Source organism: Antedon bifida, chromosome 1 (assembly GCF_963402885.1).
Source record: "Antedon bifida chromosome 1, ecAntBifi1.1, whole genome shotgun sequence".
NCBI lineage: Eukaryota > Metazoa > Echinodermata > Crinoidea > Comatulida > Antedonidae > Antedon > Antedon bifida.
In genome coordinates this window covers 404,742-432,048 of record NC_136226.1, presented here as the reverse complement: position 1 = coordinate 432,048, position 27,307 = coordinate 404,742, and the positions used below count along the sequence as shown (strand labels likewise).

At 32.7% G+C, this 27,307-nt stretch overlaps 2 protein-coding genes across 2 annotated transcripts; both read left to right on the top strand.

Annotated features, from left to right (window-relative positions):
- Positions 1-3,259: 3,259 nt before the first annotated feature.
- Positions 3,260-8,683, top strand: LOC144836205 (uncharacterized). Its single transcript, XM_078691451.1, has 9 exons — positions 3,260-3,318; positions 3,687-3,826; positions 3,930-3,988; positions 4,239-4,357; positions 4,540-5,322; positions 5,650-5,871; positions 6,080-6,210; positions 6,372-6,550; positions 6,810-8,683. Exons 2-9 carry the CDS (start codon positions 3,791-3,793, stop codon positions 7,588-7,590), a joined length of 2,310 nt encoding a protein of 769 aa, XP_078547577.1. The 5' UTR covers positions 3,260-3,318; positions 3,687-3,790; the 3' UTR covers positions 7,591-8,683.
- Positions 8,684-9,876: 1,193 nt separating this feature from the next.
- Positions 9,877-27,071, top strand: LOC144836263 (CD63 antigen-like). Its single transcript, XM_078691520.1, has 6 exons — positions 9,877-10,040; positions 17,913-18,101; positions 18,514-18,684; positions 19,644-19,763; positions 24,632-24,715; positions 25,038-27,071. Exons 1-6 carry the CDS (start codon positions 9,978-9,980, stop codon positions 25,101-25,103), a joined length of 693 nt encoding a protein of 230 aa, XP_078547646.1. The 5' UTR covers positions 9,877-9,977; the 3' UTR covers positions 25,104-27,071.
- Positions 27,072-27,307: the final 236 nt, after the last annotated feature.

The window sequence follows — 27,307 nt, the reverse complement described above, 5'->3', positions numbered from 1 at the left end:
AAAATGTTAAAGTCGCATCTGGATAGTTGAAATTTTAACATTATCATAATTATCATATGTGATTATGTATAGTTATAAATATAAGTGCAATTCTTGGCTCTATTTTCATTATTAGCTCTGCCCCAACCATGGTGGGCTAGTACTGGAGACTTAATATTTAATTTCATATGTTAATGAATTATAGGAGCACTTTCCGATGACAAGCTCTATTGTCCCTGGTGAATCTTATTAATAGTTTGTTTCATATAATTTAAAATCATGTAAAGTGCCATTTTTTTGGGGCGGGAACCTATGCAGCTCTATTTTTCAAAATTATCTTTGCTCAGCCCCAAGCATGGTGGGGTACTGAAGAGTCTTATACCATGTTTACAAAAATAATAGATGTCATTTCCGGAGACCTTGCAGCTCTATTTTAACCAGTTTGGTATGCTGTGCGTTGTTATGCAAATGAGTTTGTGCAGGTGTATTATGGGCAAGATGGTATGTTAGTCATTCGCGGTCAAAACGCCACACTGTTAAATTTTGATGTTGTTAATCTTTACATTAGAAGATTGTTCAAATCATGTAAATAAAACATTTTCCGGCCGGGAACCTATCAGCTCCCCTCTTTTAGTTTGCAAAAGTAATCTCGAAAAGAATGGATGGAAAATAATGCCATGCAACTTTGTTTCTGATTTTAAAAAAGGTCCACCTGTTTAGGCCTGACATTTACAACCCTCAAAATATCTCTCTTTCAAAATAAAAGAAAAAACAATATTAATTATTTAAAAAAAAAAAAAAAAAAAAAAAAAAATCCGTAGAGGTTCGAACCCAATCTACTAGAACTGAGAGCACCCAAACCTGAGCATTACCCGTTAAGCCACAAAGTAGTACATGCCCGAACAGCTGATAATAGTCTATTTATACGTATATTACGTAATTCAACACTTCGTCATAAATATCCTATTAATCTTGTTAAAACCAAAATGATCAGTTAGCTCAGTCGCCTGAGCGTCGTGTTGACAACACGTATGTCGTGGGTTCGATTCCCACGCTGGTCGGTGGAATAGAGTTAAAGGTATGCGACCACTGTGTTTGGGGTTCACAGATTATACGTCCCCCTTTCCACCACACATCATGAGGCGACAACATCAATGCATCTGGTGATGTGCTGGGAACGACCCCAAAAGGCTGTGGCAGGGCCTTAGTGCTGAGGCAGGGAGAGCACATTTAACATCTTTTTTTTTATTTAATTTTTTTTTTCAACCTGTATTCGATCTCGTAAATTTTATGTTTGCCGCCCTCAATTTAAAAAGAAATTGAATTTATTATTTTCATCGCAGGTGTACGAAACGGTTTGGTATGCCGTGCTATGTCTATGTATATTGCATTTTATTTTTCTGAGTGAAACGCTTTTGTTAAACTTCAATCTTTCGTTTGATTGCAATAAAGTTCTATTCGTATTCGTATTCGTATTCGTATGTTATGCAATGGTTGTGCAGGTGCAGTGGGAAAGATGCTATTGTTAGTCATTCGCGGTCAACACGCCACACTGTTAAATTTTGATTTTGTTAATCAATGTTGCTACATTGGTAGCGAAAACGTCCGATTCATGCAAGATATTCTATTGTAAAATGTTATGAATAAACTTTGATGGTAGTTGCTATGTATGGCCGCACCGTCCCCAGAATAAACATGTTTTAAACAGATAGTTTGTCTTCGATGGTTCTTGTATGGAGATAATGGAGAGTAAAATAAGATCAAATATGGAACATTGGCAAAGATGCCGATTTTTAGACCAATTTCGAAGCTTAGACTAATTCCGCCGCCGGGTAGGCCTTATACGAAGTCGATTTTTAAAGTAGAAAACCCCACCTAAAATGTTAAAGTCGCATCTGGATAGTTGAAATTTTAACATTATCATAATTATCATATGTGATTATGTATAGTTATAAGTATAAGTGCAATTCTTGGCTCTATTTAGCATGTTATGCAAATGAGTTTGTGCAGGTGTATTATGGGGAAGATGGTATTTTAGTCATTCGCGGTCAACACGCCACACTGTTAAATTTTGATGTTGTTAATCTTTACATTAGAAATCATGTAAATAAAACATTTTCCAGCCGGGAACCTATCAGCTCCACTCTTTTAGTTTGCAAAAGTAATCTCGAAAAGAATTCCATGTGGAAAAGAGCCCACCCAAGAGTACTAAAAATGAAGGAGCACATGGGCTTCTTTTCGAGGTTTTATGGCAGTCTATTCATTGGAAAATAATGCCATGCAATTTTGCTTATGATTTTAAAAAGGTACACTTGTTTAGGCCTGACATATATTTACAATCCTCAAAATATCTCTCTTTCAAAATAAAAGAAAAACAATATTCATTATTTTATTTATTTATATTTTTTTTATTAAAAAAAAAATATCCGTAGAGGTTCGAACCCAACCTACTAGAGCTGAGAGCACCCAAAGCTGAGCACTACCCGTTAGGCCACAAAGTAGTACATGACTGAACAGCTGATAATAGTCTAATTATACGTGTATTACGTAATTCATCATTTCATCATAAATATCACATTAACCTTGTTAAAACCAAAAATGAATGCCATACACCCTTTTGTTTATGATTTAAGGTCCACTTGCCTAGGCCTGACATTTTCAATCCTCCAAATATCTCTCTTTCAAAAAAAAACAATAAAAGAAAAACAATATTCAATATTAATTAAATTTTAACATTATCATAATTACCATAGGTGACTATGTATTATATTATATATGTATTATTATTAACATACGAAAAGATATTGAAATTAAGTGATTTTATTTCTATTTTTTATCACTGTGCTCCACTGGCGCCAAATTAGGTCCACTTGAGCACAGTGTTTTAAAATACGAAAAGATATTGAAACTTAAGTGACTTATTTCTATTTTATATCACTGTGCTCCCCGGCAAATTGGGTCCACTTGAGAACAGTGTATTAACATACAAAAAATATTAAAATTAAGTTACTTTTTTTCTATTTTATATCACTGTGCTCCACTGGCGCCAAATTAGGTCCACTTGAGCACAGTGTATTAACATACGAAACGATATTAAAAGTAGTGACTTATTTCTATTTTATATCACTGTGCTACCCTGGTGCTAAATTGGGTCCACTTGAGCAGTTACCGTAGTACTATTTATATTATTGAAGTTAATAAAGGCATAAATGGCGCTCCTTAGAGAAGTAGAGAATGCTCCAGCAGTGCAGTCGTCAGATCGAAATGACCCATGACGCTCTGAATATACCTCAAATTGGAATACAGAATTATCGCCGACAAAATCATAATAATATTATGGTAAAATTATGTGTTTTCATACATGTTTAATGTTCTTTTTTTAATATACATGGATAATTCGACATATATCTTATGTTCCAACTGCTGTACAAGAGATGGAAGATTAAAATTATTAGTTTAGATATTAATTAGAAGCTAGGCCTGGCCCTGTTTGTTGTTTTGTGGGCTACGTACGGTTTTATTAGGGATGTAGGCCTATCCTAGTTTGGTTAGGTCGTTTCCTCCCACCACCCGAATAAAATAATTACATTTTACAGAAACAAATTGTATTGGTTGTTGTCTTTCACATTCAAGCATTATTGTAAAGCAAAGAATAGGAATTATATACAAACAATTAATAATTATCAAATGCAGTCTTTTTTAAACAGAATGAATGAATGAAGAAGAAAGACACTTTCAAGCAAGTAGTAGAGAATGTACTCATTGTATTCTATCTGGTTGAAGTCAATACCATCAAAGTTCAGTTAGCAAGATGAAGAAAACATCAAGGAAATCATCTGGCTCAAAGGTGAATTTAATCATTCATTTTTTAAAATAATTTATGTATGCATGATACATTTCATATACATTTCTCATAAAAAATATTTACTATTAATTTTATATTATTATAGTCGAGTAAAGAATCTTTGATCTCAAGAGGCTTAGCTGTTAGACTTCCTCAAAACAGAAGGTAAGTTAATTTCTTTGGCCCACCATAAGGTTTATTGCAAATAACTTGATTTCGCGAGGAACGTCATTAAACAATGCATGATGGGAAGGGTGTTTGGGAGCAGACGTCACAACACCTACGCAAATTATGTACGTACGCGTTGTGACGTTTGCTCCCAAAAAGTGTCCAATATATGTTTATGCTTAAAATATTTCAATACTGTATAACCAATTTTAATAACTACTGTACTCACATGTTTTCTTTTATCAAGAAATGTTCAAGAAACTACTCCAGGGTATTCATTATATTCAACAGACTCTGAGGATCAAGTTTCCATGACAACCAAAGGACTTGACCGATGTGCTGCTCTTCTTGCCAACATTCTTGAAGGTAACGTTGGTCAAAGTCCAGTTTTAGATTCGTCAATGTCCAATTTTAGAACTGTCAAAGTCTAGTTTCGGTTACAGTCTTAGATCCAATAAATGATTGCATAGTAGTTTAAACATTAAAAACAAAATAGTGCCATTCATTAAGATGTATTTATTTGATAAAGTATTATGTTTTATTTTTAGGTGAAATATCTTTTTCTCAGTACAAATCCAATCAAAACAATGTGATCAGTCAACAACCTGGCGTCTCTAAGAACAAAAGTAAACAACAAAGATCAACAGATAAAGTTAGTTCGAAGGATGTTACTGCATTTCACCGCCGTCTTGTGACTTCCACTCCTACTAAGAAACCTAAGCATGAAAACTTAACCCAAGAGAAGATGCATAAAGTACAAGGAACACAGAGTAATATACAAGAGGTTCATGAGAAACAACAAGGAAAGAAACAGAACAGACATAAAGAAAAACAGCAATTATCGAACAAACATCAAGAAAAAATGCAAAAATCGGACAAGCATCAAGGAAAAATGCAAAAATCGGACAAACATCAAGAAAAAATGCAAAAATCGGACAAGCATCAAGGAAAAATGCAAAAATCGGACAAACATCAAGGAAAACAGCAACAAAAGCATCCTAAGCTAAAGCAGAAAAAGGAGGTTATCCCATGCACTGTTTTAAACCCACCAGTAACAGAATCTAAGAAAACGTCTAACAACCAAGACAAAGATTTGATCAAACCAAACACTCAACAGTCAATTAGGTCAAACTATAAACAAGAAGACGATACTGTGGAAGAAAGTGGTACAGATGATGAAGGGAATTTGACGCCTACAAATGATGGGGATCAACACTTGTCCAGGAATAGGTGTAGCGTTCCCCCTCCAACTGCGGCAAAGCATTGTGGAAATCAAATCAGAACAGCTAAATATCTTTTGAATGAACTTCATGGATTGCTGCAAGATAATGGTAAGGTTTCTATATTTGTGTTAATTCTCAATTTGGTACCTAACTATTTATGTAGTAATGGAGTCAAACCAGTGCAAGAATCTAGACTTAAGGGTCTTTCACACCCGTTCCGGCACGTCGAATAAAATGTTCACACGGCTATGCGCATATTGATTTGCGCATAGCCATGTGGAGTGTCGTGAAAACGAAAATGATGTTCGATTAGCCGTGTAAAGGTGTAAAAGATCCTTTAATTAGGTTTCCCTGCATCAAATATATAATAGCAATACTTACACTATAGGTCTGTGTATTCTTATGTGCCATTGCAAAATCTTATCTTTCTCCTAGGTGATGTTGAAACTCAGCGATTGTTGAGTGAGATGGATCAAACGTTAAACACAATTCCTCATTCTACAAACGTCGCACCTTCAATATCCACAGAGGTTGAGCTTGCTCTTCAGCCTCTACGCACTGAAAATTGTCATCTGCGGAGGAAGTTACGAATTGCAAATCAGAGAATTCGAGAAGTAGACAGTCAATTGAAGAATCAAGATAATCCAAATTTGGAATGTAAGTATGTACTTAATTCTAGAAGTTCATGGATAGATCACAACATTTCGGTACTCAAGTAATTTGGTTCCTAATTTCATGTTATAAATCTTATAGCAACTACAGTATTTTTACTTATGAATTTAAATTAACTAAAAATGCACAGTATTAATTTGTTGTTGCATTCAAACATTTGATAAAAATTGTACTTATTTCCTAATAAATCTAGTATTGAGTTCAAAGGCATTCATAGAAGTTCTACAAATCAAACTTAAAGATGCTGCAAAAGTCATAGATAAACTGAAAATAGAAAATGAAGAAACAAAAACTGAAATGGTTGTATCTAGTGGAGAAAATATGGTAAGAAACCGTTTGTGTTTGAGATATCAATGTTGTAAATGTGATAACTAAAACGTTCTAGAAGCACTTGCTTCTACTTCTGCACAGTGAGTGTGGTGTTACCCCAGTGGCATAACACAGAGGCCCCCTGATAACTTTGATAATACATATTCTTTATTCAGGCAAAAACTGATTCCTTGCAGAAAGAGTGTGATACATTACATAAACAACTTAGTCAAAATAAACTGGACATCAAGTCAATACAACTTAAACTGGAAGCAAAAAAGAAGGAATGTAACATTAAAGATTTGTGTATAAATCAGAGAGATGGAGAAATTAAACGAATAAAAGAAATCAACGAGTAAGTCATACCCACCAGCCATATAATGGGCAAATTTGTTTTGGATACATATTTGGATATAAAGCCCTGCCAACACTATCAAACTTTATGTGAATAAAAAAATGTGATATGACATCATATCACTACCATATATGGGCACATCAAACTTTTTTTGCCAAACTGGTTTGATAATGTAAACAGAGCTTAAGAGCACTCAAACTGTCTTTTTTATTTTTATTAGCTAATAATTTTAGGTTATATTATCTTATTCGTTAAACAGAAATTTGCAGTACACAATATCATCACTTCTAAGAGATCTAAAGGATCGTCCTGTACAACATCCTGTTCCAAAGATGTCAGAGGTCACATCTTCATCGGATCGCTTACAAAAACCACTACAGAAATTCAGGACATTTGATTCTAACTCAAAAGAACAACTTGGAACCAGACATAGTTTAACTAACCAGACACAAGGAGAATCTGTTTCAGATGATATTAGAGAAATGGCAAACTTTAAAATACCTCAAATGACTTCACTTGAATCAGCTGCACCTCTTGACCTCATGGTCAATCCCTCGCACGATGTAAAAGATTGGGTTTTAGAAAGTCCTTATGATTCACAAGACGAAATGTTATATAGAGACAAATTGTTGCATGATGATTTAGACAACAATGGCATGCATGCTGAAGAAGACAAAGATGATGAACATATGAATGGTTTATCACATGAGGGGTATGAACTTCCTATGGATACAACATCAGACCATCATGCACATAAAGGACAAGATCATCAGCACAACATACCAGCCTATGTGTCATTTACTGATTCACATCATGATAAAATGGTTGTTTCTTCGACCTCACCAATAAACACTTTTAAGTTGACGGACTTAAGTAGCATAACTGAGAGTACAGTGTCATCGGTTACTTCACAAGATGAGTATATTTTTCAGGAGGGGTTGAACAAACTAGACAAAGATATCGAGATGCTTCAGAATAATCTGATACACATGGGTGTATCTTTGAAGTATAATACACTTCCAATTGCAAAAACGTTTTAGAATTTGGTTCTGTAAAAGAAATAATGGGTATTTTTTATTTTAAAATGTTATATCAAATATTTATTTTTAAACACAATTTTAAAATATTAAATGCATAATTAGAAATGGAGGAGTACATGGCAATGGCGTTGGTTGATATGTAAGTACTGTATGGAGTACATGGCAATGGCGTTGGTTGATATGTAAGTACTGTATGGAGTACATGGCAATGGCGTTGGTTGATATGTAAGTACTGTATGGAGTACATGGCAATGGCGTTGGTTGATATGTAAGTACTGTATGGAGTACATGGCAATGGCGTTGGTTGATATGTAAGTACTGTATGGAGTACATGGCAATGGCGTTGGTTGATATGTAAGTACTGTATGGAGTACATGGCAATGGCGTTGGTTGATATGTAAGTACTGTATGGAAAATATTAATTACAAGATCACTTTGTCATGTTTGAATTTGACTTTGATAACGTAATTTGTTTGTAAAATGTTACATCTATGTCCTCCCACTCTCTCTACTATTATAAAATTGCTCTTCGAATCTTGAATACTCCTGGCCAATATTGGAGACAGTGAAGTGCGACAAATTATGATATTATTTTGGAGCTTTGAGGCTTAGCAACATATTGTCAGTAATGTTTTCTTCAAAGAGTCAATTTTTTCAAAAGATGAATTTTTGGATTGTATCGACTTAATTGAGATGGTCAATATAATATACTGTACAATCATTGCTTATACTCTCCTCTTACGTCACATTGTCCGTATGAGAGGTGCGAGACACAACTGGTGATAAACAGAAACTTTCGAACCTTGGTCCCCGCGAGAGGTCTGGTTTGTAAAGGTTGTTTCTCGTAAGCCACAACGCAAGCGAATTTACCAACACGAGTGACAGTTAGACTAATCCATCGCTTTTGATTGGTCAATTCGCTTACGTCCTTGCGTTGCGTCTCTAATGGGAATCACCCGGGGAACCACCAAGCAGTATTATGCAACGCAGATGGAGACATTATTAATGTTTAAATATGATTCTAATTGTTACATAGTTCTTATATATATATATATGTATATTTCATCCTGTAATTTGTGTTTACACTGTTGGATGTACAATAAATAAATAAATAAACATTCACGGCCCTATAATTTCAGTTCATTTACGATCTAGAAAGTAATATTGGTTTGCGTGATCTGGTACCTGGATGACTGATATGTGGTTATTACGTCATTTCAATTACGGTGTACTGTCAGTCACGCGTGTAGCAATATTTATGAACTGTGACAGAACATTGCGATTCGTTCCAGCCGAAGTTGGTGTTAAAACACATAATTGATTGTTAATAATATTGCTCCAGAGATACATCGATAATAACAAAATATCGGAATAATCGTCTTTTAATTAATATATACGAAGATAAGTCCGAGAAGGGCGGAAATCGTTTAAAAAAAGTTATATTTAGATATGACGTAATATTCAACAATAGTTGATTTGTCGGAACGTTGTGTCTACTTCACGTTGAAATCATGTGAGCATTGTAAATTTGGACATTAACATTTAAAGTATAGTCACTATTTATTTATCATATGACAGCATACCAAATAAATTCCGTGTTGTTAGAGCGCGAATATTTCAATTATATAATATCCTTCAATGTTAGTCATGTACCGGTAATTAACTAAGAAATACTATGCTGTAATGTTAATTGTAGTTCCGTAATATTCTATTTTTTTTCAGTTGAGATGTATAGTAGAATAATAGGATGGTTGTTAACTTTTATAGTGACTATAAATTGAACATTAGAGCCTTTTAACAATACAGTATATGGGCCCATAAATCGGAGGACGTGTTTGCAAGAACACGTTAGGCGGCTATAGTTCATAGAGGCCGGCTCAATATTGTAGCTTGACTTCACTATTATCATGGAAAATTGTTCATATAATGTTGGATAACAGAAACTAGTTGTAATTATACATTTTACTTTCGAATAAACAGAATGCCGATTGAATACCTTTAAATGACAGCACTAATCCGCAAAGTATATTATTATTAGATATTGATTAGCCTATTGATTTGTTTTGTTTGGACACATGTTTTATTTCCGATACTCTTCTAATAATGACAAATACGATGTATTTAAAATAGGTTACAAATAATACGATTTTTATTTCCTTTTAATGATCAAAATTATATTTAATTTGTTGTTTTTAACAAGTTTGCCGTCATCGCTATTAATCAATTAAAATCAAGTGGATCTTAGTCACTGAATTTCCGCCCTCTATAGGGGTGTTTTTTCTCAATCTCGTCATAAGATCATCGACCACCGACTGAATAAAACGGAAAGTTTCCTTTTAGAATTTGTGCAATTATTCCCAAAGAAATACAGAACAAAAACATATAAAATGGCAGAAGGAGGAATGAAATTAGTGAAGTTTATGTTATTCTTTTTCAATGTAATATTCTGGGTGAGTAGAAAGTAATTTGTGATTATAAGTACGTATTAAGTCTGCCTGTTTGAGGCTAGGCCGACTAGCTAGTGTTAGATTCATGGATGACATACGAGTCCCAAAATGTCAATATGAGCAGGAGATGATGATGATTATTTATAGAATAATAAAAGTTAGTTGTTATTTAAGTATATTAATTAACAACTCCTTGATTTTGTGTAAATATGAACTCCTATTTTACATTTTAAATGATTTATCCACCACAATATTCACATTATAATTAGTGCAATTTTAGGTTAAATTTGATATTTATTAATTTAATGTATTTTAATTTAGCACAATATATTAGAAAGTCAATAAATTTTAAATCATCATGTTGTACAATACAATGTCTAATAATGAATTGTTTTTGTTACTGTCGCTAAAATAATCTTTATTTACAGGGCCATAGCCTCAGTATAATTGTAAGGTTTCAACCTGACCACTTTTTGTGGCCCACATAGGCGATTATTCCCCTTTTTTGCGACAACTGCATCACTTTAATTCTCATAACTATGGCACTGTTTGACAGCTATAATGAAATTATGAACTACTTTTTTGTATCTATATTTAACAGACTTTTATATTAGTACGTTAGTGCTCCCCTGTTTTATAATCCTGGATCCACCCTCCACCATTGACATATAGTTATGCTTGCATTGATAATAAAATAGACCAAATGCATAAAAACTGTACATGTTTCGAACTATACTATCTGATCCATATTTTTATAACCACTTGTGTTTTGGACTATACTGTACTTTGTTGTTAAAGGTTAAACCTACAGTGTGTATTATCAGTGTTTATTGTGTCTACATTATGAAGTGAACTTCTATTGAGATTCAAATTACTACTTGTCTACGTGTCCTATACAACCTAATTACTTTCTATGGTGTATTTTACCTAAATAAACACACAAAATTGTCCTGTTTATTAGGTGTGATCAAAAGGTTGCTTTTGAGTACCAAATACTCAATAAAAATCAATTCAACCCTGTTCAGCTATCATCCTCAGTTTGGGGTAGAAATGTTCCTCCCAGCAAGCAACCTGTTTTGAACAATATTGGTAGTGTTGCAATGTTGTCATCAGGTGACATGACATAGTAATATTATTACTACATCCTGGTACGTTTCATAATCACATGACCAGTATGAATGTCAATGAGGGTCATATTACCAATCTGCCTGCAAAAATAATTCTCTAATCTTTCTCAATTTATTTAATAGTCTGTGTGAAATAATATCAGGCAATTTACAAACATTACGCATACATACTATTCATTTATCATTATTCAAGTCAGATAATACATGGTTTGAAATTGCAGTGTAATGTATCCTATGCACAATTACTGCATCTTTCTTAATTGTAAATTCTATACCATTACCAGTATATCCACTGAATAATTTCAGATTATTATCAAATAGATTGAAACGTCAAATTCTCAATATGTGTTCTGTACATTCTATATACTTGGTTTTGTGTAGCAACATTACTGTATATTGAAGTGTTGCCATTTGATTGGTTGATTTCAAGTCACATGATATGCTTTATTCATTTATCCTTACAATCTGGGATACTAATTGCATGATCTGCTTTTTGGAATTTTGCAAACATTAGTGAATATTGGGCTGATTCACAGACTGCGGCCAAATTTCAAACATCACAATTTATTTTTAATGAGCCTCCGACATTCGATTTACGATGAAAGCAGAAAAAAACGTTTACTTTATAACACATAATGAATGCATTCAAGGAATGGAGAATTCATTCATGTTATTCTTTCCAATTTATTATTTTTGTAAAATAAATTCAGAGAAACACATTTGCAATGTTGTCAAGATTAGATAAATAATAGACTTTGAGTTTAGATAAAATGTCAGTTAGTTCAGTAAAGAGACGTCATTTAGAGCATGTAAACATGTTATCATAAAATACGGTATTTACTGCAATGATATATACAGTTAGCTTTATTCTCTACTGAGTATACCACTACAACATTATCCTATTCACTGTTCCTTCATTCAGTAGTCCATAGCCTAACAACACTGTGGTTTCATCATCATAATTTAAATGAATTTCATCCTATTACAGCAGTATGTCAAGTGGTAAATCATTTGACAAGATTTTAAAACCTTGACATTCAGACTTGTAACATTTTTACAATTTGAAATTTGCACAGATATTTATACAGTTATCCGTATAATAAATAAAATACAACATAGTTGTGCTTGTTTATGGTGCAGATAATATCTATTATAATTAATGATATTGAAAGATATTGTTTATAAGGAATAGAAACACTAGTACAATAGTACATTAAGGTTTCAGTTTTGTTTTGTATTTAGTGATTAACATAAAGTCTGTACTATGTAAACTTTTTATACCTAGTTTATTGTCTCTCTTATTTTTGAAAATTATATAAAAAAATATCTAAATTGTTTATTCCAAATTTACATATTGGCCCCCCTTGATGATGACTAAAAATAGCATACTGTAGTTTTTGCAACACTTGTGTCAGAACTATGCTTACTGCTGGTGTCTTTATAAAACAATAATGTACCTAGAGACATACTTTACAATGGAGTACTAACATACTGTAAATCATTTCTAAACCTATTCTATTCTAATCTAGTAATCCTTTTATTTAGTGCTTGGAGTGTAATACTGACACACCTTGTAAAAAGTAGTATCAGTATGCATCCTGACTGGCCAGCAGTGATCAGTACTATTAAATCATTTTGTTTTTTATTGGTGCAATGAATTCATGTACAGTATGCATCCTGACTGGCCAGCAGTGATCAGTACTATTAAATCATTTTGTTTTTTATTGGTGCAATGAATTCATGTACAGTAGAACCCTCCTATGGGACACCATTCATGGACCGTTCTAGGGGAAACTGTGAAACAAAAAAATAATACTGTTTTATAACACTATGGCCCACCCCCTCCCTATACATCCACATTAAAGGGACACTTTGTTGGGTCCTGGAAGTATCCCCTTTAAGGGGATAATTTGTTAGGCCCTGAAGGCTTCCCCTTACTAGAGGTTGTACTGTATGTCTATACAATATATACATATTTTTTACATGATTTTGAATATGAGGAACTTTACAATGCATCAATAAAAGGACTATTTTTTGTGTAGCTCATCTGTTGAGGTTTATTTAGGTGTGTTGTTTTGGTATTATTTTGCTGACAGCGAACAATCATCTGTTTGCTCAATCTAAACATTCCATATGGATGTAATAATAATATACATATATTATACATTATTCTTTATCAGCATTGAACATAATGTATCATCGCCTAATTAATTACTGTAGATTAGAGTGTAGTTAAGTGCTATACCATGTATTTTAAGTACAGCATACTGTAGGTATTTGCTAAAGTGCTATAGTATAGAGTGCTACAGACAGTATTACCATGTGTTTTAAGTAAAGCATACTGTATAGGTATTAGTGTTATAGTATAGTTCTATACCATGTATTTTAAGTAATAAATGTAATTTGCAGTGCTATATTCTACCATTTTTTAAATAATATTTCAGATAATACATTAGTACAGTTAAAGTGTTATACCATCAGTATATTAAATTTTAGATACAGTTTAACAACTTTACTTTTTTTTTATTGTAATACAAAGGTGAATGCAATACATAATGCAAATTAAAATTGTTTTTGCAGTCATAATGTAGTTGAGAAAGCTGGCAAACAGCTTAATGAATAATTCATTAGCTAATTTTCATCATCCTAATTTAAAATTAATTTGTAATCATACAGAAAGCTGGCAGAGTTTAGTTTGTATAAAGAAAAATAATTAATTTACTAATTTACAAATTTGCCAACTGTAGCAAGAGAATACCTTTAAGGCAGTTTGCATTAATTAGATTCTGCATACAATAACAGTGGATAGCAAGTGTTAAAGTGAGATGAGATGGTCACGCTTGACTGATGATTATGTGATTCTATTCTATTTTAATATTTTGATATCAAACATACTTTATTATAATAATCAATATTCTACAGATGAAATTCTGTATCACCATTTTTGTTAAGTTGAAAAAAATGTATATTTATTTATGGAAAGGTCAACATTTCAATATCACTGTCTACAATATGTATACAGTATATTATTTAATTTTTGGATGGCTTTCATGCATGCGGCCTTTGACCTTAATGAAAGTCTCCCTGATCCTACATTGTGTGCGTTAATGTTATGATATTTTTTCTTTCTGGATCAAATAAATCGACTTGTTACTTGTGTATTTCAATTGTATTTAGTTTTTATTGTAAAAATACAATTGTTTATTTTTAAAGATGAAAAATCCCAAATATTTGTATATAACTGTATATATTTCATCTGTCATACATATTTTTGTTCCCTAGAAGATACAAAAATGTGATTAAGTACTACGTATTTGCATTATAGCTTATATTCAGTGATAATACATTGTAACAACATACGTGTTGACGAAATTGATAATGGAGTTGCATGAAAACAAATAGTTCTATGAAATGTGAATAATTAAAAAACACAGCTGTTACGTTTAAATTACATGTAGGCTAATTAATTGTATTTGTAAAATCAATGTTTGGTTGCTCTTAGGGGGTGTGTTCATTACATACAATGCTTTATCGCTGATACTATATACTTAGAATAACACTAATAGGACTACTGGTATCCAAAAGTAAATAAGGTATTAAATTAAAATGCTAAAGAGGTTTACAGACTGCTAGTATGATAAACTAGGGAGCTATAAATTATCTCGGTTGGGAAAGCATTTTCTCATTCTCACAGATATACACTCATCTTTTATGGGCGGCCATTAGGGCCAAAATAGACAAACGTTGCCGTACGAACAATTCCGCTCCCGTAAGGCAAACTAATGGCGTTAAAGACATAATTCCTCGAGTGACAAACAAATAATTGCCGTACGGACACACAAACACACTGCCATATGAACAAATTGCCGTATGGTTAAATTGGCGTAAGGACAAACATTGGTGTAAGGACAAAAATTGGCGTAAGGACAAAAAATTGCCGAAAGGACAAAATTGCCGAAAGGACAAATTGGCGTACAGTCTAACTAAATATAAACGTTGAGGGCAGCATAGTATTTTAAAACCACGTGACTGAAACCACTCTGTGTCCAGTCGATCCTGCTGGGGAATATTAAAAACACAATCATGGAAGGCTTGGGTCAAGCTAGCCAACAATAAGCCAGCCGACAATAAGCCAGCCAACAATAACTATGAAACGTCGTTTGTGTATTTTTTACATTTTCAGTGTTACTTATGGTTTTTATGGTATTAGAAATTAAATATTTGTGAGAAAACGGCGGATTGCTCCTGGGAGTCACTTGGTGTGATTATACTAGGGTACCTCTTTAGTCGTCCAGTAAAAGTTAGAGTATGACCACTGGTCCCGTTTACTCAGCCCTCATCTTTTAAATCTGAGTAACTCAATTACGATTTTTAATATTATAGTGAAATTTGATACTGTATTTGTGAGAAAACGGCGGATTGCTCCTGGGAGTTACTTGGTGGGATTATACTAGGGTACCTCTTTAGTCGTCCAGTAAAAGTTAGAGTATGACCACTGGTCCCGTTTACTCAGCCCTCATCTTTTAAATCTGAGTAACTCAATTACGATTTTTAATATTATAGTGAAATTTGATACTGTATTTGTGAGTTCCTCCTGGGAGTTACTTGGTGGGATTATACTAGGGTACCTCCTTAGTCGTTCAGTATAAGTTAGAGTAGGACCGCGTCGTTTCATTTCACGGCGTTTCATAGTTATTGTTGGCTGGAAAAAATAAAAGTGGACTGGCTTATTGTCGGCTGGCCTATTGTTGGCTAGCTTGACCCAAGCCTTCCATGATTGTGTTTTTAATATTCGATCGACTGGACACAGAGGGTTTCAGTCACGTGGTTTTAAAATACTATGCTGCCCTCAACGTTTATATTTAGTTAGACTGTACGCCAATTTGTCCTTACGCCAATTTTTGTCCTTTCGGCAATTTTGTCCTTTCGGCAATTTTTGTCCTTACGCCAATTTTTGTCCTTACGCCAATGTTTGTCCTTACGCCAATTTAACCATACGGCAATTTGTTCATATGGCAATGTGTTTGTGTGTCCGTACGGCAATATTTGTTTGTCACTCGAGGAATTATGTCTTTAACGCCATTAGTTTGCCTTACGGGAGCGGAATTGTTCGTACGGCAACGTTTGTCTATTTTGGCCCTAATGGCCGCCCATAATCTTTACCATTTCACATTATTTCATTGTCAGTGTATCACCGGGCGGTACAATTTCTTTTTTCTTATATATACCAAATGAAGTATTTTGTACACCATGTGGGCTCAGGGCCACCTTAAGCTCTTTTGTTTTTTACATTAAGTGTACATACAGTAAGGTTACATTGTATACACTGTATGTTTACTATAGGCACTAGGAATTCATTAATTTCTGGCTGTTTACAAGAAGGATATTATAAGTGCACTTGGTGTGATGAAAGTGGTCGAAGCATCCATTCCATTTTGTTAATTTCAATTCAAGTACACCAAACATATTGTTGTATTTAGTCCATTGTGAACTTAGGCCTATTTCTACCATTGTATTACAGTACTATGAAATTTCATTTTCATTTCATTATTTATTCGGTCTATTTCAGTATATACATAACAACAAAAAATGAAATTGGAGAGACCAGGGTCAACCTAAGTGAACATAATCACTGTAGCTGAGCTGGTTGACCCAAATGAAAGGATATTATTAAATTTATTAAATAAATAAAAGAATTGACAGAATTGATATGCATTTTAAAATTAACATACTGTGTGAGTTTGATGTTGATTTGTATCAAACATTAATTTAATCAACTTATTAAGTTATTGTTTATAATCCTTGTCAATGCAGCTGTTACTAATTATGCAGTCTGGTCCAATATGTTACATTTTGTAATTAAACCTTTTTATTTTTCTGCCATTATTGGTAATAAAGATAATATTTTATTTTGACATTTATTGAGTTAACTTGAATTATGACCTACCAGTGTCTATTGGGTTCAGGTCGGTCGTTTTGACCAAGGCAATCTACCAGTATAGATGATGTCCTAAGCACAATCAACAGACTTTAGCTTACACACAATTTTGGATTTAGTCCAATTTACACAACTTTTTTTTGGTTCATTGAATACTTGTTTGCTTCTGTAATCTGAATTTGTTTGCCCGAATAAAAAATAACAAAATGCTTATGAAATTGATTTAATATTATACAGCAGACCTGGACAGTCAGTCCTTATTTTAGGATCTTCCACGTCCCACATAATAGTCTTTATAAATATCTCTTATGAAGGAAAAGTGATCAATGTATCTAATATATGTATTCATACAATACAAATGAATGCAAATTTACCGTTAAAAAATATTTTGAAAAACTTGAAATGTATGAGCCTGGAGCGTTCTTTGGCTCTTTTATTATAATGCTGTGATATACAATAGCCTGATGTTAGAATGACAGTTGACATATTCATTTTGTTATTAGTAGCTTAAATGTATACATGTCTGTCAGAACACACTGCATACTGTCTTTGATGTTACAACCATAACATTTTCATAAAAACTTCTCTTCTTTGCTGTGTAATTAAATCATTAGATATTTTAAATTTTACACAATTTTAAATTTGTTATCTAGCTTTGTGGACTTTGTGTGGATGTCTTATCAGGACATACATATTGATGCCTATCTTTGATGTTTCAACCATAACATTTTTACAAAAATGTCTCGTCTTCCCTGCCCATTAGCTACTGTACAGTATTTTAAATTTTACAAAATGTAATTTTTTTTCTAGCTTTGTGGACTTGGCTTAATCATTGGCGGTTGTGTCGTACTGAAAGGTTATTCTGATTATGTGGATTTTACCGGTGATATGGGTAACACTGTACCCATATTCATCATTGTGGTTGGTGCCATCATCTTCATTACTGGTTTCTGTGGCTGTTGTGGTGCAATGAAAGAAAGTTACTGCATGGTTGCTACTGTAAGCTAAAGCTCTATAGACACTATCAAACTTGTGACAAAAAAATGTGATATGCCCTTATATGGACACGATGATGTAGTATCAGAACCGTATTTGGGCACACAAACTTTTTTTGTCAAACTAGTTTGATAGTATAGACAGGACTTTATATGTTTATACTATTATCATTAGTATCTTCTCAATATTCTGTTACTGTATAGTGTTTATAAAATTAAAATATTATGGATTTTATTCCATATCAATTGCTTAGATGGTCTCTACATTTTTACCCATCTTTTTAACTTTATATACTCTCTTTTTTATCATCTAATTGTTTATATTTCTTCTTAGTATACCAGTTATATATGGTTATACTGTCTTTATCTTCTTAGTATACCAGTTGCAGTCATTATGGTTATATTTCTCTTCTTAGTATACATGTATCCTTGTCATCTTATTGATCATTGAGATTGGACTTGGCATTGCTGGATTTGTTGAAAGTGACGCTTTACAAGATCAGATCGAAAAGAATATGGAGAACACAATGCAGAAATATGAAGGGGACGACGCAACTAAAAAACTTTGGGACGATATGCAACAAAATGTAAGAATTGCTCAATTGTTTTTAGGTAACTACTAAATATGTCAAAAGCGTCCACCTGAAATTGATAGCACCTGAGCTGAAAGGAACCAGTGTATGACAAATGCAGCTTATTGTAACCAGTCATACATACCATGTGCATGTAACACCATGGTACATACCATGTGCATGCAGGGAGATGATCTCCCTGGTGCATGTAACACCATGGTACATACATACCATGTGCATGCAGGGAGATGATCTCCCTGGTGCATGTAACACCATGGTACATACCATGTGCATGCAGGGAGATGATCTCCCTGGTGCATGTAACACCATGGTACATACCATGTGCATGTAACACCATGGTACATACCATGTGCATGCAGGTAGATGATCTCCCTAGTGCATGTAACACCATGGTACATACCATGTGCATGTAACACCATGGTACATACCATGTGCATGCAGGGAGATGATCTCCCTGGTGCATGTAACACCATGGTACAGTACAAATCATCAATTTGAACCCAGAGGGCGTTTTACCGATCACATATTTACTCCAAATATGGTAATGAATATTTATATGTTAAATGACCATTTGATACATAATAAACCAATCAAATGGACAAGGTAATTTATTTACATTTATTTACCCAGGGTAGCCCAAACAGTTAAAAACTGGTTTTCATTGGGGCCCTGCATTTTACGTTATTTTTTAAATTTTTTTTTTTTTTCATTACGGTATATGTACAAAAGCAATAGCACACAGTTAATAATGTTTGTAATTACAATAAAAATATGGAAAAAAATGTTAAATGACCATTTGATTCGAAATAAACCAATCAAATGGACACTGTTATGAATATTTATATGTTAAATGGTCATGTGATACAAAATAAACCAATCAAATGGACACTGTTATGAATATTTTGATTTTATGTTGTTTTTCTAATTATATAATATGTATTTATATTCTGTAGCTTGAGTGTTGTGGTACCTACAATTACACAGACTGGTTTGAGTATCTGGATGATTCGGTGCCGAACTCTTGTTGCGATGACGAGAATTGTAAAAATGATGTAGAAAATGCATACGACGAGGTAAAATAATAAGATATGGAGAAAGAGTGTGATGGGTTTAGGTGGGAAACAATCAGTGAAATGAGTTAATTTTGACTGCAATTTACAGAACAAAAAGGGAAGCCGATTAAAATTGTCCGACATCGGAGCTATTGTGCTTTTTGTGTTTTTATATTCAAAATAAAAACAGACTAGAGATACTGGCTGGTATTCATGAAAGGGGACTAACTTTAGTCCTGGACTATCTCTGGATTTAGTCCTGGACTATTTCGAAATGGTATTCATGAAAGGGGACTATCTTTAGTCCTGGACTAAACCTGGACTAAACCTTGACTAAAACCGGCAAAAGATAGTCCACCCAAGGGGTAGGTTTAAGAAAGTTAGTCCTGGACTATCTCAAGAATAGCTCGAAAAAAATGGCGGCCTCAGGTAAGGTAGGTTACAAGTGTGACAACTTTAAAACCATATTTAAGAAACAAAATATTATTAATCATTTTTATTTGTATCAAATTAGTAAATATAACGTATATTTAATATAATAAAGTACTTTAGAAAGTAAAAAAATTATATTTAGTAAGTTAATTTAGTGTGTTTAATCTAGGCCCAAAAGCTAGGCCCACAGTTTCAATTCTGACAGCGCTTGCCTAGGGCGATATTGCCTAGCAACCACCCTATACTGCTAGTGTTAAAATGATTTGTTCTTCATTAAGCGCACATTTAACTTATTTTAAGGATGTAAATCACTTTATATATCATAATTTGTAATAGATTTTACATTATTATAATTTTTGTTAAAAATGAAGATAGATGGATATAGTCTAGCTAGCTAGGCCGCACTCTAGTAAGCCTAGCTAGTACCTAACTAGCTAGTAGGCTAGCCTAGGCCTACTACTAATTAACTAGGCCTCTCTAGACTCTGCCATTGGCTAAGTCGATGGGCATTGCAAGGCCCTACATCAGGTAGTCAGTAAACAGTAGTCTTAGCCTATTGTAGGCATACCTTGGTATTACTTTAGTATGCCTTGTCTAGGCCTAGACTGGAATGCAGTGTTAGGTATTTTGGCATAATAAATGCAATAGGCCTATGCTAATAGTAGTAAATATTAGATACTGTATATATTTTAATATCATTTATTTATTTTTCTATTGGTTTAGACAACTGAACAAATGTTTGGTGAATATTATATTCCTCCACTACCGTCCTAATTACATGGAATGCTGCTGTTGGTCAGGTAAGGTATTAATAAGATAAAAATAAAACAATTTACATACAACCTGTTGAATTAATTTTAATTTGGCATAATAAATGTAAATAGGCATAGGCTAGTAATAGTTTCAATATTTTTTAGATAATATAGTTTAAATAAAGACAAATATTTAAAATGTATTAATAAATTGTCTAAAAAAATGTCAACCTGCAAACTACACAAGATGGGTGGGGGATTGAAATAAAAAATCCTGGATCCACCCACTGTATAAAATATATAGGGGGAATGGCTTAAAGAGGTATTATTGAAAACAAAAATGAAGTGGAGTATTGTGACAAATTATCTAGGCTTGTAAGCCTACAGTCTTTGTTGGTCAGGACTAAAGATTGTCTATCGTCTACCGCTATTATCTGTACTGTGTTTCAGTTGTAAAGCTGTTTGGATGCAATTTAACATTATTTAAATATTTGTTTTTTAGATACAATTGCTAACAAATCTGGACGGAGCGCAATAATCATGCAGAGAGAAACAGGACTATCAAAACAATTGTATACGTTTTAGGAAGTTGTACTTGTGTAGTAATAAATGAAAATAAGAAAATCCATATAAAAACAACAAATGAAACTTTTTAAATTACTGTATTGTTTTATTCAAAACAGTAAATAAATTCAAATACCATATTACTGTAGTACATTCATGTTCAGATCACAGCATTCTGTCCAACTTTTATTTAGATAAATAATTCCTGACTGAAATATATATTACTGTATATACAATTGTCATCAAAATAAATAGTTTTGTTCCTTAAAGATGGTCATCATGTCTTGAATTATTTATGTCCAATTCTCAATTCTGCAGTTTATACTCTGTGATAATTTTGCAATCACAGCTCCAACAATGAAAATAGTAGTATAATAACAGTATTTAATTTTTTAATCAGTCTTTAAACAATGTTGATGCCTTGCTGACTTGAAAATCTGTGTAGATAAAAAAAAAGGTAATTTACAATAAATATTGGAAATTAATAATTATTGTATTATTGTTTTTTTTTATATATTTCCTGTGAAATTACCTTTTATAATCAATATTTCTTTTGAACATGTTTTTCTTATTTCTCTGGGTTTTTTTCTGTTTTTTGTTTGCTTTGCTATATTTATTTGTTTGTTTTATGTATTACTATGAGGGCCCCTTTTTAATGGTCATCATACATACTGTATGCTGTTTTTTAGGTTCACCCTCTATAACAAGGTTAAATTAAAATAAATAAAACATTTGAAATAATTATATATAAGGTAGTGCACTATTTAAATATATCTCATTGTAAATCTTAATGAACACAGATCTTCAATTAAATAATGCCTATGTTATTGTTATGCCTACTAACAGGAGAGACTAGCCTGGCCAGTAGCTAGTAGAAGGCAGGCTATTGCACTCTACTCTAGTAGTAGGAACTAGATGGGCAAGGGTTGCAGCTACAGGAACTAAAGCTAGGTTAGGCCTAGTTTTTTTTTATTTAATCATCATTAGGAATCAATCTTACAGATCAATTAATAAAATAAATTAATGATGCATCCATTTTTTTAAACAAAATATAAAAAAGTACAAAATTAGTACTAGTAGTACTACTAGGCTTAAATAATACTAGGCCGTTAGATAGTACTAGTAGTAGTAGTCTGCCTATAATCCTATATAATATAGGCCTGAGTAGTTGGCTAGGCTAGGCCTAGATCTAGTTATAGTAGGTAGACAGGACAGTAGTTTAATACTATTACTACTGGAACTAGCCTAGGTAATAGGCCATAGTTTTAGTGAAACTAGTGTAGGACTAGGTAGAGTAGTGGGTAGGAATACTACTAGTACTAGCCTAGGCCTAGATAGTAGTTAGTCTAGGTAGGCCTAGAGATAGGCTAGGCTAACAAGGTAGGCCTAGCCGGCGCTACTGCAGTTTCGCACCACACTGTTATATCTTCGATTTCTCACCTAATTTTTTTTCTCACACCCACATCATACAATTTTGCCATTATGTAACATGTTCCCATGATTTAGCCACCGTTATATTACCTTTATCACAATAAAAAATGCCTTTCAAAACAGCTCCTTTTCCTCGAATACTTCGATCGAACTGTGGCCATTTTAGAATCAGAAAATTGCCAGAAATCAATGTATGTTTTATTTTCTGTTTTTATTTTTAAACTGCAGAGTGTGGTTTTTATAAAGAACCAGCTGTACATATCAAAATATACATATAATATTTAATTTTTTTTTAAAACAATTCAGTTTTTTAAAAATCATAAACCATATTTAAATATTATTTGAATAATGAAATATTAATTTAACCTCTATTTCGACAGCCGAAAACATTTCTTGCCTTTCAAAACTAAATAGGCCTATTATTATATATGTGTAATCGGATTTTATAACACTGCCCTCTATAGTTTCTACATATTTTGGGGAAAATGAAGCATACATTCTGGCAGTTAAGTGATAAATATAAGATGGCGAACATTTTTGCAGCGTGTTGACAGCGAGTTCAGTATCGTTTAAAATGTTTTGAAAAGTATTGTTATTAAAAAAAAATTACTTCGTAAGTGGTCGAATCGTATAAACATGTTACATAATATTATGTTGTGAGTGTGAAAAAGGAAAGTTTGGGTGAGAAATCGAAGATATAACAGTGTGGTGCGAAACTGCAGTAGCGCCGGCCTAGCCTAGCTAGGCCTCTATGCTGCGCGCTCATGAGGTTCGCCTTACAATTCAATTAATTAAAATGAAATTCAAATAAAATTACACAAGAGTCTTCTTTAAATATTCAAGACTATACTTTGTTTTCCAATGATTTCATTTATGCTTCTGGTTTAATGGCAAAATTGGTTGTTTTATGTTACTATTTATTCATCAGGCATCTGTCCCACGTGTACACGTACTGTGTGCAGAACCTATAATCTGACCTCAAGTTGAACTTGTGCAGGGTAAATTGGACCCTGGACGCGTAGTACGCGAATGCAATGCTAGCGTGTTTAGAACAAGTTTAGAAGAAAACATCATGGACCACCTAGCTGCTGTAATTTTCTATGGCTTAATCCAGGACTAGTTAGTCCAGGTTTCATGAATACCATATCAAAGATAGTCCAGGATCATCCTTAGTCCAGGACTAGATAGTCCAGGACTAAGGATAGTCCAGGACTAAAGATAGTCCCCTTTCATGAATACCAGCCACTATGTTTAGATAGAAAATGAACACAGTCAAAGAAATATTGTAACCCTAAATTTTAAACACTTCATAAATTTTGTTATTGACAAAGTTATATTGGAATCAGCCTCAAAATAAAATAAATAAACAAGCAAACAAACAGTGAATACTGTATTATGATATATTTTTTTTGATAGAAAGACAACTATATTTGTTGACCTACTTTTAGTAATTGATACCAGCACAAAAGATTTCTTAGTTGAACATCTCGTGAATGATTCACACCTTTCTTTTACAGGGCGTGTATCATGTCATTTGACCACTTCCACAGTTTTACCCACAAATATTGTTTTCTGGCTTCAGAATCAGTGAAGGCCTGGCTACTTAGTAGTATTTATGTTATTTATAGACAGTTATAGTATCCCACTAACATAAATTGAATATTTTGTTTTGTTTATGAATATTAATTAAATATATATATTGTTTTTTAGGGATGTTCTAAAGCACTGTTTGACTATTTCAACGACAACATAGCTATTATTGCCGGAGTTGCTATTGGTGTTGCATTGGTCCAGGTATTTTAGAATTTGTTATTACACTATCCATCAACTTTTGAGTATTAGAGCCTGCAGATAAACATGAACGCAGGAATACCTCTACCATGCCATTGCCCTTATTCAAAAATATAAAAAATAGAAGTCCACACCACTTAGTAGGGTCACAGAAAGCTTGCTGCATTTTTCATCATCAATTCAGGGTTGGTCTTGATAGTGGGACACACAACATCAAAAAGAAAACCACTGAAATCGGGACAGTTAGAATCCATGCTTTCATAGCTTCTTTTATTGATTTTACTATAATATCTGTTAATATTATATACAACTTTTTTTTACACAGCTTATTGGTGTCATGTGCGCTTGCTGCTTGATGAGGTCTATCAAAAATGAATATGAAGTGGTCTAATGAGGGCAGAGTTCAAAGGTCATCTATCTTAAATCACCACCAATCACTGGCCTACTATTTTTATACCATTACAATTTGTAGTGGAATACGCAACTCAGCTTCAACTATATAAACAAATCTACTTTAGGTCTGTCTAAAATTTTAATAGGTAGTGGATATGTGGGACATTTTTTAAATGATGTAATTTTTTTGTGCTGTTATCGTCAACAACTGTAATGTGATTTATTTTGGAATGCCTATAGAGATATTATTAATGTAGTTTCATGAATATTTTTGATGTTACATGTTCCCTGGTGTATTTGACATTCTTGTGACCTGTTAACAAACATATTTCAATAATACAACATTTTAACTGAAGAAATAAATTAGATAAATCTGAAAAAGCAGTTGTCTAGTTGTTGATCAGATGTATCCTAGCACATACCTAAACCTAATGTGTTTTTGATGACAGGTAAATTTTTTATAAAATCTTTGTCTTTTTCAGTATTAATCTGTCTCTGCAGATAATTCACTATGATTTCATTATTAGTGCAATTTTTTCTTTCCAAATATTATTTTTGAAGATTCTTGTGTTTTCTGTCTCAAAAATTGAATTTATTCATAGTTACAAGAATAATTTATTTAATAATTATTTTTTGTCTAAACTTGAACTTAATGCTGTTCCATTGAATAGATAGAATTTTTCTGTATATTTTTGGTCCAATAAAAAAGAGAGTTTTATTAAATAGAATTAGAATTGAATAAAGCACATATATATTCTTCATTTTAAAAGATTCCCAAAATTATTGTTGGAACAATTGCTATACGACAATAAATAATATAATATTTCTGTATATTTTTGTATGATTAAACAATAGGAAAACTATTTATTCTACTGAATTTATACAATATTTTTCATGAAGATAGAAATGAATTAACAAATGTTAAAGATAATTCAAATTCACAAAATATTATAAATTTGTTAACAACTGGACTTGTATTACCATTCCTTTTAGTTCCTTTACTGGTGCAGCTTTGTGGTTAGATAGGGCTACTGTATGTTATCTTGTATCCCAACCTACCAATGTAACCCACCTATATCCCATGTTCTCCGTAAAAACATTATATGTCTTATAAATTCAGCACTCCCAAAACCAGTCACCTTTGACCTCACCCAAAATGGCATCCATTAGTGAAAATAAGGACCATGGGTAAATGGTTTTCAGAGTAAATCCCACCTTTAAACCCTGGTGTCATATTGACGGTGCATTTCACTTCACAGTCTGTTTAAAATGAAGTTGCTTAAATAAGTCTAGTGTTGTCAACGTCTGGTATTTTGGGGAAACCTAGTCTCTAGAATTTATTAATATTGTATTATTAAATCATTAAAGTTAATAAATTATTATTAATAAATATTAAAATAGCTTTATTATAAATGGTATTATTAAAAATGATACATATAATAAATTAGATTTAAACAATAAAGTATTTTCTTTATTTGTACGCTTTTTCTGCTATACTGTACTTGCGTTGCTAATACCCTTATGTTTTTTTTTTGCTTTTAAAATAAATTGCAATAAAAATTAATAAAATATAATTGGGTGTAGAAAATGCATTTAAAAAAAAGTAAGCATATTTATGGTACTAGATTATTGATGTTTTAAATCTTTAAGGACTTTACTTGTTGCTGTATAGTAAGTGTTTGGCTATAACATAATACCGTAGTTTAAATTTAGCTACAATGCATTTTTGTGTTTTTTTTTCATTAAAATTTAGCAAGAATTTAAGTTGGCCTTGACTGTTTCCCCCTTTTAAACGTTATCATTTATTAGTATTGTATCAAATTGATGACATTTATTAGTATCATGTTGGTCTTCAATATTATACATGCGATTTAATGGCATTTGCCGCTTTTCATGTTTTTCAATGTCTTCAAAATAGTGGTACATTTAAATGCTTCACTTTTTATTAAAAGTCTATTAGATTAAATATGCTTTACAATTGTTTTATTGGTTTTGTGTAATTGATGAAAAATAACTTCAGTAGGCCTACCATTGAGTGGAGGCGTAGGGTTACAATCTTGTCAGACCCCAGAGTACTTTAGTCATGATAAGTAAACAATTCCACTTCCAAAGATTTCTATTAAGGCTTGTGAAGCACAGTGAATGGAATTACTGAATTTGTTGATGTAAAGTTTGCGGTTATACAGTACATATATATAGTTC

Excerpts from the sequence above, each read along its gene's own strand:
- LOC144836205 (XM_078691451.1), top strand. The coding sequence starts at position 3,791 with ATGAAGAAAACATCAAGGAAATCATCTGGCTCAAAG. Across the intron at positions 3,989-4,238 it reads AGACTTCCTCAAAACAGAAG|AAATGTTCAAGAAACTACTC; the intron begins GTAAGTTAATTT and ends TCTTTTATCAAG. Across the intron at positions 5,323-5,649 it reads TGGATTGCTGCAAGATAATG|GTGATGTTGAAACTCAGCGA; the intron begins GTAAGGTTTCTA and ends TCTTTCTCCTAG.
- LOC144836263 (XM_078691520.1), top strand. The coding sequence starts at position 9,978 with ATGGCAGAAGGAGGAATGAAATTAGTGAAGTTTATGTTATTCTTTTTC. Across the intron at positions 10,041-17,912 it reads TTTTCAATGTAATATTCTGG|CTTTGTGGACTTGGCTTAAT; the intron begins GTGAGTAGAAAG and ends TTTTTTTTCTAG. Across the intron at positions 18,102-18,513 it reads GTTACTGCATGGTTGCTACT|TATACATGTATCCTTGTCAT; the intron begins GTAAGCTAAAGC and ends TTCTCTTCTTAG.